Source organism: Anser brachyrhynchus (assembly GCF_964034855.1).
Source record: "Anser brachyrhynchus genome assembly, chromosome: 17".
NCBI classification, from domain to species: domain Eukaryota; kingdom Metazoa; phylum Chordata; class Aves; order Anseriformes; family Anatidae; genus Anser; species Anser brachyrhynchus.
The window spans coordinates 10,043,585-10,059,145 of NC_137710.1; the positions used below are offsets into that span (position 1 = coordinate 10,043,585).

Here is a 15,561-nt window from a genome sequence, read left to right on the forward strand (position 1 = left end):
ATGAATTCAATTTATACTTCAAAACTCCCACTACTTCCTGCTGCGGCTAATTTTGGAATTGTTCTTCTATTAATGTGGTCTCCAATATTAAAGACAATTTTTAGCCTGTTCTGCCTGTGTCATCTCTGTTTCAGTTGATGGGAAGGTTTTATACATAAGTGAAGTTTTTTTTTTTTTTTAAAAAAAAGCCCCACAAAACTCCTTAGTGTTTTGCTTTTACTAACATGTTTCAAGCAGTTTAAATTTGGGTTTAATTCTCTGGAAAAATGACTTTCACGCTTATAACCTGTATTTCCCCTTTCAAGCTTTTTATCAACAGTAAAAAGACTGAAAATATTAGTAACTCCCCTGCAGAATGAAGAAATACTAGTTAGTAAAAGTTCGCGCAGTGAACTTGTAACAGTAATAAAAGCATTTTAATAATATAAATAATAATAAGCAGTAATAAAAACATTTTAAATCAGAAGAATTTCTAGGTGTAAACAGTATTTTGAGTAATGAGTAGCCACTGTGATCTGCTGCAAAGTCAATGGGACTTGGGTGGCTTTACCATTTTTTCATTTCTTCTTCTAGAAACCATGGCAGTTGCTGATTCTTAGAGGCTTGAGAGAGTACCCTGCTTTGTGCTGCAGATGAAGGGTACAGGAGAAGTTCCACTTTTTTTTTTTTAAATAATGGGAAAACAATTTCATAAGTTGTAATGATTCATGCTCATGTAATGCCATTGTACACAAGAAATTTTTCCTTTGCAAGCTTTTGTCATTCCAGGGATTCATGTTTAAATGTTACTATAATGTCGTTCATTAAATATACAGTAATGAAATAATCTTACAGCTGTAACTACATTGCCAATACTTCCACTATCCCATCACCACCGGGAAAGCCATCCTGAAGTAATGTGTGCTTAACTTTGTATTTTATTCTCGGTTCTTAGTTAAAATTAACTTTAATGTTGTTATTCTTACGTGGTAGGGCAATTTGTCTCTTGGCATGAGGGGTGGTGGTGACATAGGACAGTTAATTGGTTATCACTTAAAGTAAATCCATCCTGTCTTTTACTTCTGAATGCTTTCTTTATTTATTGAATAAATATTCTAATCCCATTTGCTTTCCAGATTTGCTGGTGTTTAGCACTCCCTGCTAATCCTGGAGAACGACAGTGTGAATACTTACAAACATGGTAAGGGCTTATTTGACATGGTGTTCAAGATGTTTTGCAAATTGAAAACTTTCTCTTTCCCCAGAAATAAGAAAGAATAAATTGATATAATGAGAATGTTGGATTCGGAGTGATTGTAGCTATTGGTAAATTTAAGAAATTGAAAAGCCTCACTGTAATGTATTTTGTACTTTCTAGGAAAGCTATTACTTGAAAGACGTTTGAAATTTTAACTTTGTTTTCAGCTGACTTTAGGGAAGAGATTTTGATGTATTATTATTTGCGTGTATTATATTAGTGATGCCTAAATTCGTTGCAGCTCTTGCAGCATTATGCAGAGTGTGTTTGCCAAGTAAAGTTTGGTTGTTTTTTTTTTAAAAAGTTTGCAAGAGAAACTGAGACTTGTGTAGATGTAACAGTTCTTGTGGCATCTCAACTGTCATTCTAGATTCGAATTGCAGCACTGAACGCAAGCTCCACAATTGAGGATGACTATGAAGGTAGCTTCAAAAGTCATAAAACACAGACAAAGGAAGCACAAGTAAGTAAACCCACAATTTTACAAAGGGACATAATGGGTGGGAATTTTGTCCTCTCTTGTTGCAGAGATCGGTTATCCATTATTTTTTGTTCATAAGAAAGTTTTGTTAATATCTTACCTTTTGAACCTTCCTTTAACAACCTAAATTCAGTTGAGTTGTACGGGGTTAGTAAAGCTAGTGTTCTTCTGGATGAAGACTTGATACGCAGCAGTAAGTACTATTAAAGGCGCCCTATCTTTTCAGAAGCTAGTCTGAAAAATGGTGAAATAAAAGCACAAAATAATCTAATTTTGCTTAAAAATAATTATGTTGTTATGTTTGATAAAATTACCCTACAGAATATGTTCTAACTTCTTAAACTACAGGAAGCAGAAGCTTTTGCTTTGTACCACAAAGCTTTGGACCTTCAGAAACATGACCGATTTGAAGAGTCTGCTAAAGCTTATCATGAGCTGCTTGAGATTCGTCTTTTGCGAGAGGTCAGTGGCTTTTAGAGAATGAAACTCTATAAACTGTTATTATATTTTGTATGCCTTAACTTCTTATTGGCTAATTACAAATGTCAGTGTTCTCACTTGGCAACTTTTTTGTTGCTATTTTTAATTTGTCTAATTCCTAATGCCCATGTTGCATTTATTTTACTGTTTCTAGGCAGTTCTTTCTGGTGATGAGAAAGAAGGGCTGAAACATCCAGGCTTGATGTTAAAATATTCCACCTATAAAAACCTAGCACAACTGGCAGCACAGAGGGATGACTTAGAGACAGCCATGGAGTTTTATTTGGAGGTACAGTAACAGCTGAAGTAAAATACTGGTGCCTGGATGTTTGCAACAACTTACCAAAATACAGATGTACACGTTTCAGTATACCTCGTTTATATGTATGTCTGAGTTCTGTGTGCTTTCTGACTTTATATGCCCACCATTCACTCCCCAAGCCAGTAGTGTCCCAGTGAAAAGCTAAAGCAGGGATAGTCTCTGTAAACAAGCAGATGTGCATGTCTGAAATGTGACCAATGTTGTCTGTTATACTCTCTAGGCTGTAATGCTAGACTCTACTGATGTCAACCTATGGTATAAAATTGGTCGTGTGGCAATAAAACTTATCCGCCTACCTTTGGCTCGTCATGCGTTTGAAGAAGGTCTCAGATGTAATCCTGATCACTGGCCTTGTTTAGATAACCTTATCACAATCTTGTACACACTCAGTGACTACACAAGTAAGTACAACAATAGTCCTTTAAAAGAATCTGAAAAAATGTATAATTTCATGTTAAAAATTGTAACACAATGCAATTGTAAAGGAGAAAGTATATCTCCCATAAGCATGCAGTGTGTTAGGATGTGATGGAGATTTTTACGTCATGATAAGTTATGATTTTTATGAACTCTGCTTATCCTAAAAATAAATGCCCGGTATGGTGTTTATCAAGAAATATGAGTAGATCTACATTTTGGTGTTGGATCTTTGCTTTTGGTGCTAAAATATCTTTCTTTAAAACAAAAACAAACACCACCACCAAAAAACAACAAAAACAAACAAATGAAAACCAACAGCAACAAATACCTAACTAGCATGTTTGTTAGTTCAGTAGAGAAAGTCACAAGCAGTGTATAAGGGGGAGGCGAAGGGGAATGAAAACTGTCAGACCTCTGTGTTCTGTCAGGTGTCAAGTGGGTTATTTTTCACCAAAGGATGTGCTGTTGACATGTTAAGTGTTTGAAATGGACTGCAGAATGTATTGTCAATGATAAATGAGGTCTGAATTAAGGGTATTTGAATTTTCTACTCCAGAGTCCGTCAGCTGTTAGGTCTTCCGTGACGTGCTTGGCTAAAAGGACTTGATCCTTAGCAGGTCATGTTTTGACTTTGAGCTTTGGACTGTGTCTTCTGTAGCCCAGACCAGTCAAGAAATAGTGTTTCAGTTCTTAGAAAGAATCACTTCACTGTTTTCAGAGTAACTGTAATGTAAATTCACTTTTGCTCCAGGAGAGCCGTCTGTCAGTCTGGAAGCTGCAAAGCCGAATTCTCTTTATGTAGTTACCCATGTGAGCAAAAGCCTGGGTGGGATTCACTGCTTATTGCAGCAGTGGAAGACATTTGATAACTATGAAAATGGTAAACAATTGTGATTCCACTTTACAAAATTCTAATACCCTTTGTGCAGGGTTGGGAGTCTTAAAAGTAAATAAAAAATGTACAGTAAAAGTGTTTAAACAAAATTAATGTGTTTTTTTACTAGATGTAATACTCGAGAAGAGGTAATAGGTTGTTTTAACTGTATTTTCATGCATGTAGTTATCTGACACGTTACAAAGCTATTGGTTTCTGTAAATGTCATGTTCAGCTGGAGTTTAGTGGTGTATATGAAGCCCAGAAATGGGATTGTTTGCGTGAGCCAAAGTAGCAATTGACCATTCAATTTTCATTTCTCTGTCAGCATGTTTGTACTTTATCTGCAAAGCCTTGGAAAAAGATTGTCTGTACAGCAAAGGATTGGTTCTGAAGGAGAAGATCTTTGAGGAGCAACCTTGCCTCCGGAAAGATTCTTTAAGGATGTTCCTCAAATGGTGGGTGTTATCTTATAGTGTGTGCTGCGTTTGGAGTGTGAATTTTAGGCTTGGGTAGTTCAGAAAAGCTGGTGTGATATAATGCTTTAAGCTATAACAACATCTTGCTGACATATCTTCTAAATTAAACAAAAAGCATCAACAGCAACAACAACAACAAAAGCTAAATGTTGCAGCTACTGACAGAATGTCGGGGAGAAAGTAGAGGCCCATAAAATTTATGGGATCTGCCCAAGGTAACTGACCTTTTATATTATAACATCTGAAATGTGAAAATACGTTTAGAGTGAAGATTTAGAAGAGAATGGATAACTTCACAGAAAGTTCTGTTTACTTAAAGAGAACCTGATTTATTAAGCTATCTTAGGCCTGGCTGTTAAAATGAATTGCATGTTGAATTAAGCCAAGGCTTTCAGCCACTTGGCTTTTGTTTCTGGACTGTGATATCTCTGAGAGAGCGGACTATTTTTAGCTTCCAAAAATTCATTCCTAGACTTGGAATATACAAGATGATTTTCAACTCGAAATTTTTTGTGATTACATGAATTGTTCAGAGTAGCACTATGGAATGAAAGGAATTTCTCAGCTGTACATTTATTTTCTGAACCATGAATTTCTAAGTTATCACTGTTCAAGAAAGAAAACACTGCCTACTGCTTTCCTTTCATTTCTCAGTATTTGGAAAACAGAGTAGGACAACCTCAACTTATTTCTTAATTTTTAAAAGAGCAAAGATTTCTGATGGTGAACACTTCTACGTGCATGCTATAAAGTTTGCAAAATAATGTTTCTTTAATGCATGTTTTAACACTATTTTTGTTACATTATAGGAAAATATAAAATGAATCTCCCTGTGCCTTTTAAAAAATCAAACCCTTTTCTTCTTAATATTTCCTAGTGACATGTCTATCCATAATGTAAATGTGAGTGCAGCTGAAACAGGAAGAATCATAGATGAAGCACTGGAGCTACGTAAGAAAAGACAGGCTTTGCTAGTGCGAGACAGAGAACCAGAACTCAAACTGGTCCAGCCAATTCCATTCTTCACGTAGGTCTTCATATTTTCTGTTTGTAATAAATTTATCAGAAGCTACGTATGCTGACAACTATGTTCCACTTTAAGCTTATCCAGCAGGCTTTTCTTGCTTAAAAAAAAAAAAAAGTGAACAATACTTCCATATTTTATGAATCTATAGGTTGTTTTGCTCTGCTTACAATTTTATTGTAAGCCACATATATATCAATTTTCAACCTTTGAATTAGAACTTCAGACTGATGTTAAAAAATCTTAACTAAGAATGATTTTGCAACCATTCTGGCTGTATTATTGGATTTTTTGTTTGACTAGTTTGTACAAGAACTTCGAAGTAAGTTTAGGTTTTAAAAAAATGTTTTTTACAATTGATGTGTTGGAAACTCGTAAACAAATTGCTGTTCTTTATTTGCAGCAAGATATAAGGATACTATTTTATGTTGTTAAATACGTCTTTATTAAGGTATAAAGGGTTGTTTTTTATTGCGCGTTTTCCTGGAATATTGACGGACTCAGTATGTAGGTTATCTTGCAGAGAAGTTACATCTACTTGTAGATAAGGGTTATTTTTTTATTGTTGTTGATTAAATGCAGAATCTGAAAATGGTTCCTTTTGACACTACTTTTTTTTTTTTTACAGTTCAGTACAGAGTAATTTAATTTCCTCAGCAACTACTGCATAGATCTTTTATTCATGAAAGACATTTTCTGAGACTAGGCACACTGACTGCCATTTCCTTCCTACTTCAGCTGATGCACCAGTTTCCTCTGAAAACTTTTCTCTGTTGCCATATTTTGTTCTTGGTTTTTAAGTAGTGTATTCAAGGAGGAAAGATATTATTAAGGACCTCTGTTCCAGGCCTGGAATAGTCAATGGCCCATATGACAGGAATACTGGAAGATATTCTCCAGCTTCTGTAGCTGTGTAACAGATTTTGACTCTCAGATTACATGTATTCTTCTGCTGAAAAAGCTGCTCTTGCTACCTCTAAGTATTAGAGAAAAACAATGCTGAATGCTATTAGGTTTATAAATATAATTTAGCATATAATGTGACAAGAACTAATGAAGTTATGATACCGTTGTGTTTTCACGTGCAGATGGAAGTGTTTAGGAGAAGCTTTACTGGCCATGTATCACCACCTCACAACATGTGATCCTCCTCGACCAAGTCTGGGAAAGAGAATTGATCTCTCAGAGTACCGAGACCCAGTTCAACATTTGATTGTTTCTCCTACCTCTACTCCTGTCAGTGTTATTCAGCCAACTCCAGTCAGCACTAATGCAGTGGTGACAATTGCAGATCCTGTGTTATCTTATACTCCAGCAACAACCAATTTTCCAAGCCACAGCCAGAATGTATTGGAACCAGGAGCTACTGTAGGTGAGCAAGGTACTTCAGTTTAAGATTCATGATTTTTCCTACTTATCTGGGTACTAAAAGCACTACAGAATACACTGGGAAATGCTGTCTCCAAACTGCTTGTTGGTGGATTCAGAACCTTTTTAGCGTATGTATAACGTAGAACACAACTTCACTTTTTCTACCATATAAAGTTAACTGTTTGCACCGGAAAAGGTAAGCCACCTAAACTGCCTGGAAGTCTTTGACTAGCAACTCAGACATGGGACAAGTGTTCAGGACAGTGGACTTGCTTTCCTATCTAATGTATCTGGGAGTCAGGTTGGTTTGTTTTTAATTGTTGTACCAGTGCAGGAGTTTCTAACCACTCCTGTTTTTGTGCTGTTGACTTATGCTTCTAATCTCAGACTGAAAAAAGGAAGAATCGTATTTCCTTTCCAGCAGTGTTGCACATGAAACTGCTAATGGCGTGGAGTCTTGAACTCCATAGAAATGAATGAGCAGTTACAGAAAAAGATAAGACTTGGTTATTCTTCAGCTTTCATGTGTAACTTTAAGGACCTGAGAGAACCAAGCTGTCAGCTATATTTATTTGGAACTTGTAGCAAGAGGTTTGAATGTTTTATTGTGTAGTTGTATATGCATTTACATATCTAAAACTATCAAGGAGTTACCAGTATTGATATTCATGGGAATTTACAAGTGATGTTGGAGGTAAAGGCAGACTCCTGTGATTCTCATTGTAGAAGTTTCTTGAGAACTAAAATAATGATTTCTAATGAATAATGAAATGCAGAGTTTCCAGTAAGAAGTCTGCTTTTTGCTTCAGAACAGCATTTTTAAGCAAAATACCATAGCCAGTTTATATTTGGTTGTTTTTAAAAAATTTTTTACACTGTCTTCAGAAGGAAAATAGAGTATTGCTGTAAAATAAGTGTAAGCCACAAATCACCTTCTTATTATTTTTTTCTAAAAAGGTTATCCACTTCTTTGTCAGTTTAATCTGTCAGTATTTATTTTTTGAATTCTGTTTTTAGGTGATATATCTGCAGGAGATAAATCCAAGAAAGGTGTAAAGAGAAGGAGAATTACAGAAGACAGCGGTGAAACAGCAAAACGGAGATCTGCTAGAGTCCGGAACACTAAGTGTAAAAAAGAGGAAAAGGTTGACTTTCAGGAACTGTTGGTGAAATTCCTTCCTTCCAGGTATGGTACAGAAATAACTTACATCTTGGGAATATTGAGAGCTAATTAGAGGAAGCTGTTTGGGCTTCAGGTTGGTTGATACAGCTCAACCTTAAAACCACTATATCCATGCTATGTTTTGAAGGACATGCAATGCAGTGTCTTCTCATAAATTTAATAAAACTGTTTTTAGTGAAAACTACTGCAACCTAATTTACAAACTAGAAAACTTTTGTTAATGTGAAACAATTAGAAGACAATGCAGATGTCAAATTGAGCAGGATCAACAAACAAGGCATTCTTTGTTTGGACAAAATTTGGGAACTGGATGTAAATCTGAGTGTGCTTCAGTTACTGTGCTTTCACTTCTAAAATATGCACAATGTGCCTTGCTTATGTTTAATTTATTCGTGAAATAAAGAATGATGACTTTGTTGATACAGTGTTTTTTGCCCCCCCCCCAATACAGATTAAGAAAATTAGATCCAGAGGAAGAGGAAGACCCTTTCAATAACTACGAGGTACAGTCAGAGATCAAAGAAGAGAATTTCCAGCATGTTGGACCACACAGAATGTCATTTGATTCTACAACATTTATGGAATCTGGTAAGGTTTTCATTATAATGACCCTTTCTCTGTTGTTTCTTCCATTTTTGTGTGATTTATTTTCTGTATTTTCCTGTCTTACATCTAGAAGATGCAAATAAATATGTTATTTTAAAAGAATAACTTCATGACGTGAAGCTATCTTGCTTGGTAATGTGACTTTATTGAAGTCTTGGGGACTGTTTATTTACTGTGTACAAGAGCTCTATTGCATGGAGTTTCCCATTTAAGCATATTAGGATACTTAATTTTGCATTTATGCAGTGCAGGAGGACTGCTGTGGCCTTTCTGTAAGCTTAGTGCATAAAACGCTGTTGAAACTAATTTGTTTCAAGTCATGGTTTGTCTTGACCTTAATCATGTTTGGCTTTGTGTTTATCTGCTTTCTAGAGAAACAGGATGTTCATGAATTCTTGCTGGATAACCTAAACAATGGTGGGATCTTGGAACTCATGATGAGATATTTGAAAGTCATCAGCCAAAAGTTCCTGGTGAAGTGGCCTCCTGGCTTGTCTGAGGTGGTCCTTAGCATCTATAATAACTGGAGAAAGCACAGTAGTAGTCTTCCCAATCCATTACTGAGGGACTCAAGTAATCAGCATATCAAGGTAATGAAACATTTTTCTGTATTACGTTCTCTGTTTCGTTGCCACTATGTTTCTCTCTGTGCACTGAAAGTATCTAACCAAACTCCAACAATTAACTGCAGGCTTTCCTTAGCTGTTCCTGGGGAGCTGCTTGTGCTTGCTGTTGGATCTTCCATAAACTGTGGTACACGTACTGCAGCTCACATAACTGTTTGTTCCTGAGCTCCTGGATGTATCTGTGTGATACTGTAAGCAAGAATACTCTGTATATAGACAGCATGTGTGTATATATGCGTATAGATGCAATTTATATATTAGATTCTTAAATAGTTTTTATTCCTTTATTCTGTTGTTGCTTTTGCTTTTCCTTCCCCCCCTTTGCTTCTGATATGACAGAATTTTGTTTTGTTACCAGGCGAGTAGAGATGCTGCTTTGTTCACATTGGTTGTTCGAGGGTCAGCATTTCTGCTGTAAATAAAGTAGATGGCTTGCTTCTAATATAGCCTGCAATTTACAGCAAAAAATAGAAGTAAAATAAATATATATTTAATATCAAGTGTTTCTACTGATTTTTCTGAAAACTATGCTCCACTGATTTAGTTTAAAAAACAAACAAAAACATAGTATTATGTAGTAGATGTTAAAATTTGTATACGTCTGGTATGTAACTATTGTATTTCTGTGTATTTTCATGTATACATACCCTTTTTCTGAACAAATTTAAATATGTTTATAAATGCATTTACTGGGTTGTCACTATGATTGCATGACTTCTTGCTAGTATGTAACACTTCATGTTACACCATTAAAAAGAAGAGACAAGCATGAGGACAGTGACTTTAATCCTTGAATTTATTTTAAACTCAATATACAAACTATCCTGAGTGTAATTAATTTGGGGTTTTTAAGACTACAAAGGGCTATTCTGGTAACAAGCGCTATGGACCTTTGAACCTTTTCATAAGCACCTAGATTTTGCAGATGGATCTGTAGCCCTGTGAATGTAATCAGCAAATAGTATATTCTTCACAAAATTACCTGGTGGATATCCACGGTGACATGATTTTTAATGTACTTCTGAACGTTATCCATCAAGCATTAATAAGCTGGTAAGACTAGAATACATATTCAGTCTCATGGAGATGATGACTTTTTACTTCTCAAATGTCAGTGCTGTTACCATATTCTGAATTATTTGTTTAATATTTTCACACTTCTTTTGCAGGATATGATGTTGATGAGCCTTTCCTGCATGGAACTGCAATTAGATCAGTGGCTATTGACAAAAGGAAAGAGCTCTACAGGTAAGAGTCAGGTGTTTCTTACCTCAGAATAAAAATACTTTAGGTAAACGAAGAAACTTTTATAGGAATTCACTGGATTTGGGAGTTATCTTTTCTTAAAATACAGAACTGAAAGATGCTTATTATTGGTCTATCAATTGTTTGCCTTCAAGTAGATCAGTACTTTTGAAATATTTGTATGTGGGACTCTTTTCATGGGATGCTAGTAACTTTATCATAAAACAATTGATTTGCAGTTGCTCCACGAAATTGCCCTGCTGCCTCTGTCAATGGAAAGTTTGGTCCTGACTTCCCAGGAATTCATTTCTTGGGAGATCTGCTGCAGTTGTCATTCGCATCCTCACAGCGAGATTTGTTTGAGGAAGGCTGGATGGAGTTTGTCACTCGGGTGTATTGGCTGAAAGCTCGCTTTCTAGCACTTCAGGTTTGTTTTACTTGTGATTTAACAAATAAAACTTTTCCCAGCAATTAAAAAGTAATGTTGTCCAGAGACACTGCAGTTGATTTGGAAAATGAGAGTTATTTTAGGGCTATTACCATCTTTTCTTCAGATATACTGAGTTATATTTTGCTTGTGCAGCTTGCATTTCATTTGTGACCACTCAACTTCAGTATGTACTTCAGTTGGACAGAGCAAAGAGAGTGCATTCACTTTACAGAATACAATAATATTTCTTGACTCAGTGTTCTGATTTGTACAAATGGAAGGATTATTTCCACTGTTTTATGCTTCTGTGTTCTCAAAGGAATGATATTTTAGTCAATCCAAATTAATCTTTCACATTCATGCAACTTGAATTCTGTTTCTCTGATTTGTTTTAACTCTTATAAGAGTCACTGCTAAGAAGCATTTTTTTTCGGTTTGGTTTGGTTTTAATTGGTGACTGTCAATTGGATTTGTTTTCATGTGGGAGAATGTGCAATAATCAAAATGGCAGTGCCTGCACTGAATTTAAACATTTTGTATGTGGTTGGAAAACCTTGCTGCAGACAAAACTCTTGAGGTTCATTATGTGTTTTCTCATTTCTTTTTTTCTCCCCACTGTACTGCTTCTGTAGGGAGACATGGAACAGGCACTTGAAAACTATGATATCTGCACTGAAATGCTGCAGAGCTCCACTGCAATGCAAGCTAAAGCTGACAATGAATGCATCACAATACGGTTACCTAATCTACATGTTGATTCTGTTGTTTCTTTAGAAGAGGTAAGAATTGACTTGCAGTGTTCCACCCCTTCCAGTTTCAAAGGTCATATATGAATTAGCTCTTTTGTCTTGGAAATTTTACCATATCTGTTCTAGAATTTTTCTAAGAGTGAAGAAACAGGTTCATAGTTTGATGATGTTGTGGCCAACATCTTTTCAAGCAGATGCCTTCTGGAGCTGTTTGTCCTGTACCACTTAAGACTGATTTTATGCAAAATATTTCTATTAGAGCAACTGTTATGTGCAGCAAAAAATTATTAAACCAGTGTTTTATTTTCTGTTCTATGAACATAACTTTCACTGATGGCTAACTGAGCTTCTTACTTCAGCAGTCAATTTTTTCCACATAATAATTTGCATTTGTATTTAAATAAAGGTTTGTCCATCATCCATTCTTTCCATTGCTGTTTTGGGAGATAAACTCCAACCCAGCTTATGCCAACTTCACTTTGAAGTCCATCTGATGGATGTATACTTGCAGCGTAGAAATGCGTGATTTGGGAATTTGAGACAAAAAACTATAAAGTCATTATAGCACTATAGTCATGTACTAGATAATAATTAAAAGTATATGGAACAGCTTAAGTGTTACATAGTAGGTGTTTTCTTACTGTTTTATGTTCCTGGATGTAACTGTAGAGTTAACATAGCTTTACAGCTGAACTGCTAGGTGAAATGCCACTAGTCAAATGTATGTGAAGACAAAGGTTGGATTGTGCTATCTGTGATGTTTACAGATTGATAAGAACCTAAAATCTCTGGAGAGATGCCAGTCTTTGGAAGAGATCCAGCGACTGTATGAGGCAGGGGACTATAATGCAGTGGTGCATCTGCTTCATCCAACTTTATGTTTTAATGGTTTTGGAAGAGCAAAACATCTGGAATTTGTAACATCCATACCAGAGAGACCAGCACAGCTGCTTCTCCTACAGGTTTGTTTTGTCCAGGGAACAGGATGAAAGGATTTCTAGAGTGGATGTTAATGGTTAATGAGTCTTATTTACAAGGCAAAACATGGAACCAAATCTGTAAATGGTCAGAACAGCATAGTTTTTTCAACGTCATTAGAAGTATGTCAGTTTTTGCTAACTGAGGATGTGACTAAAGATACAAGATGTCTGATGTCTATATGAAATGGCCAGAAAAATTCTAAATTCAAATAAACTTGAATCATTTGCAGAAACATCTAGTGTCTGGATTTATGTTATCTGCATCTGCTGTGAATACTTGCAGCTTTTGTTGTTGTTGACTGTTGGTGATTTACAACCATTCTGAACCTGAAACTTAAAAAGCTACGTAGCATATAAATGATTTTTATGTTCTAGTGTACCTGTCCTGCATGAATGACAAAGTGTTGATACATATATTCAGTATAATGGCTATAGATTTAGTCCATGTGACACTGAAAATAAGTGTATGAGTGACCTCAGCTATTGGAATAGTTTGAGCCTGTCAGGTTTTCAAGGGGGAAAAAAAGGCTGCACACAAAAAAAAAGGACTGATGTTTAGCTGGACTGAGCCAAATCTGACAGTTTTCACGCCATCTCATTTACCGAAACCTGGCAGAGTATAAAGAAGCAGGAGGATGTTGATACAATGCTGGCCTTGTAGTTGCCATTTTGATATTTATAAAATTATAGTAAAATGGTTGCACAAGGTCATAAACTGCATATGGTTAGAATTCATTAAGCCTGTAGACATCGCTTTCTTGAAAATTTGTATTTCATGCCTCTCTTAGTCTAGCAGAAAGATTCAGTGATGATATTCAGAAATTTAGATCCTGCTTGTATACTTATTGTCCAGGGCCCATGCACCTCCTGTTGTCCTTTAATGTCATATGTGAAGGTGTTTTCTTACACTTAGTAGAGTAACCACCTTACCTGTATATAGTGTATTGCCTTCGTCTGCTGTGTGCTCATGTTTTAAAATAAACCCTTCATCTTTACAATAGATTTTTTCTTATTTACATTCCCTAGGACTCCCTACTCAAGCTGAAAGATTACAAGCAATGTTTTGAATGCTCAGAAGTTGCCTTGAATGAAGCAATTCAGCAGATGATGAATATGACAGCAGCCTCTGCTAAAGAAGAGTGGGTTGCTACGGTAACACAACTGCTCACAGGAATAGATGGTTCATTATCGTCAGACAGCAGCATCCTGAAAGATCCTTCTATAACACCAAGCCTCGTTCGATTAACAACCAACCTGATTCAGGTAACCTGTTCACCTGTACTTGGAAAGAGGTGCTGTGTGATACAGCCCTTTAGATGTGATTGTAGCTTCTGTCTGAATTGCCACCTGTTCGCAGTGACATTTTGGGTTACGTTTTTGTTGGGGTAGAAAGGAAGATGAACATTGTCTTCATTTTCATTTCAGTATGTTAGGCACTGAGCACACCTGTTCTAGAATCTGCAGCAGTAGGTACTTTCAAATGCAAAGCTGACTAAAGCAATCAGCAAATGGTAGTAAAATAACCCAAGGAACAGTTTTCTTATGCTCTGTTTGTAATGGTGATTTAGCTGTCTGGATGCAGTTTGTAAGTTATGGTGTTATCTTGGCTGTACATGTTTTGGGCTAGAAGACAAGATCTCATGAGCCTTAGGAACGTGGTAGAGTTGCTTGCAAGTGCTGGCCAAGCTAAGGGTTTTTCAAGTAAAAAAAATAAATAAAATGATACAAGAGAATGTCATGGCAGAGGGAATCATATTCTACCCTTCCCCATGCTGGCTGGTCTAATAGGACTTTTTACTCCTATTCACCGCAAAAAGCAGAGACTTAATTTTAGATTACTTCATCAGGATAGAATACATTACCAGCTTTGGGTTGTTTGAGAAGGATTCACACCTGACTCTTAATGTGTATCATTTTGTGTGTGAAATGCTTGCTTCTTTATTAGATCATCGACTGCAGCATGGCAGTCCAGGAAGAACCAAAAGAGCCATATGTCTCTTCAGTGCTTCCGTGGGTTATCCTACACAGGATCATCCAGCATGAAGAAGATGCTTTTCGGTCCCTTTGCCAACAGCAGCAGCAGAACCAGGGAGAAGAAGGTAATTTAGTTATTCACTTTTACATATTGGAGCTGAGCTCCTCACCATCTAGCTCTGGAGTATAAATAGAAAATCCTTAAGTTTGTCGTCTTACCTTGCTGACTGAAGGGAGTAGAGGGATATACAAATGTCACTTATCTCAGAGGAAACTTTCTTTTTTTTGCCAGATGAAGCCTTGGCTAGTTGGATTTAACTCAGTTCTGTTCTACTAAAATATTTACCAATTCCTCTCTTCCAGCGAGTCCTGATACACCTATGCTGCCTTCTTCACTCATGCTGCTGAACACAGCTCATGAGTATTTGGGAAGAAGATCCTGGTGTTGCAACTCAGATGGTGCTCTCCTCAAGTTCTATGTAAGTGTTAGCATTGTAGGATACTTTAGGTTGGAAAGAACCTTTGAAAATCATCTGACCAATACCCATCTCAAAACAGGGAACAACTTCAAAGTTTATGAGATTGTTTTGTTTTTTTTCCTTGCTAGTGTCTTCATGTTAAAAATACACTTTAGATTCTACTTTACTTCTTCTAGCTGCCAAACACATTAACATTTTAGTAGGTTTAATCTGAATAGCTAAGGCTCACTTTCCCAACCCCCAAGACAAGAGATGGCTTTGGATAACCACCTTTGTACTATAAAAACCATCTTAAATGAGAATTAGTAAATGGTCTAAGGTCTGACATACCTTATACGTGTTATCAAAGATGTTAAAATGGATGTGGATACCTGGCGGAAGGGATCTGGATAGCTGTCAGCAAAGCTGAGCAACTCAGTTTGTGTAAACTCAGTAAAGTAATACCTGCAGTGTTACTTTAAAGACACTGCTAAAAAAAAATAGTGGGATTCTGTATTCATCATAGTGATCTTAAAAAGTTTTTACTAGATTTACAATTGCTTATATTACAGAACCGAGTTTGCCAAATGTTATGTAAAGTCTGCACGCTTTTCAATATAGG

General features: G+C 36.2%; 1 protein-coding gene across 4 annotated transcripts in view; it reads left to right on the forward strand.

The window, feature by feature from the left end:
* The window catches only part of CABIN1 (calcineurin binding protein 1), a 110,212-nt gene that overhangs the window by 1,739 nt on the left and 92,912 nt on the right, over positions 1–15,561 (forward strand). For 3 of the 4 annotated variants that reach the window (XM_080559968.1, XM_080559971.1, XM_080559970.1), the window contains exons 3-21: positions 574–639; positions 1,116–1,180; positions 1,608–1,700; positions 2,067–2,180; positions 2,353–2,487; positions 2,741–2,921; positions 4,143–4,272; positions 5,171–5,320; positions 6,406–6,698; positions 7,706–7,874; positions 8,323–8,459; positions 8,850–9,067; positions 10,273–10,351; positions 10,588–10,775; positions 11,411–11,557; positions 12,295–12,489; positions 13,534–13,770; positions 14,453–14,606; positions 14,845–14,960. In XM_080559968.1, coding sequence (XP_080416094.1) covers positions 1,178–1,180; positions 1,608–1,700; positions 2,067–2,180; positions 2,353–2,487; positions 2,741–2,921; positions 4,143–4,272; positions 5,171–5,320; positions 6,406–6,698; positions 7,706–7,874; positions 8,323–8,459; positions 8,850–9,067; positions 10,273–10,351; positions 10,588–10,775; positions 11,411–11,557; positions 12,295–12,489; positions 13,534–13,770; positions 14,453–14,606; positions 14,845–14,960 — 2,739 coding nt within the window. In that variant the 5' untranslated portion in view covers positions 574–639; positions 1,116–1,177. The remainder of the gene's footprint in view (positions 1–573; positions 640–1,115; positions 1,181–1,607; positions 1,701–2,066; positions 2,181–2,352; positions 2,488–2,740; positions 2,922–4,142; positions 4,273–5,170; positions 5,321–6,405; positions 6,699–7,705; positions 7,875–8,322; positions 8,460–8,849; positions 9,068–10,272; positions 10,352–10,587; positions 10,776–11,410; positions 11,558–12,294; positions 12,490–13,533; positions 13,771–14,452; positions 14,607–14,844; positions 14,961–15,561) is intronic. The other variant, XM_080559969.1, reaches the window with a different exon arrangement.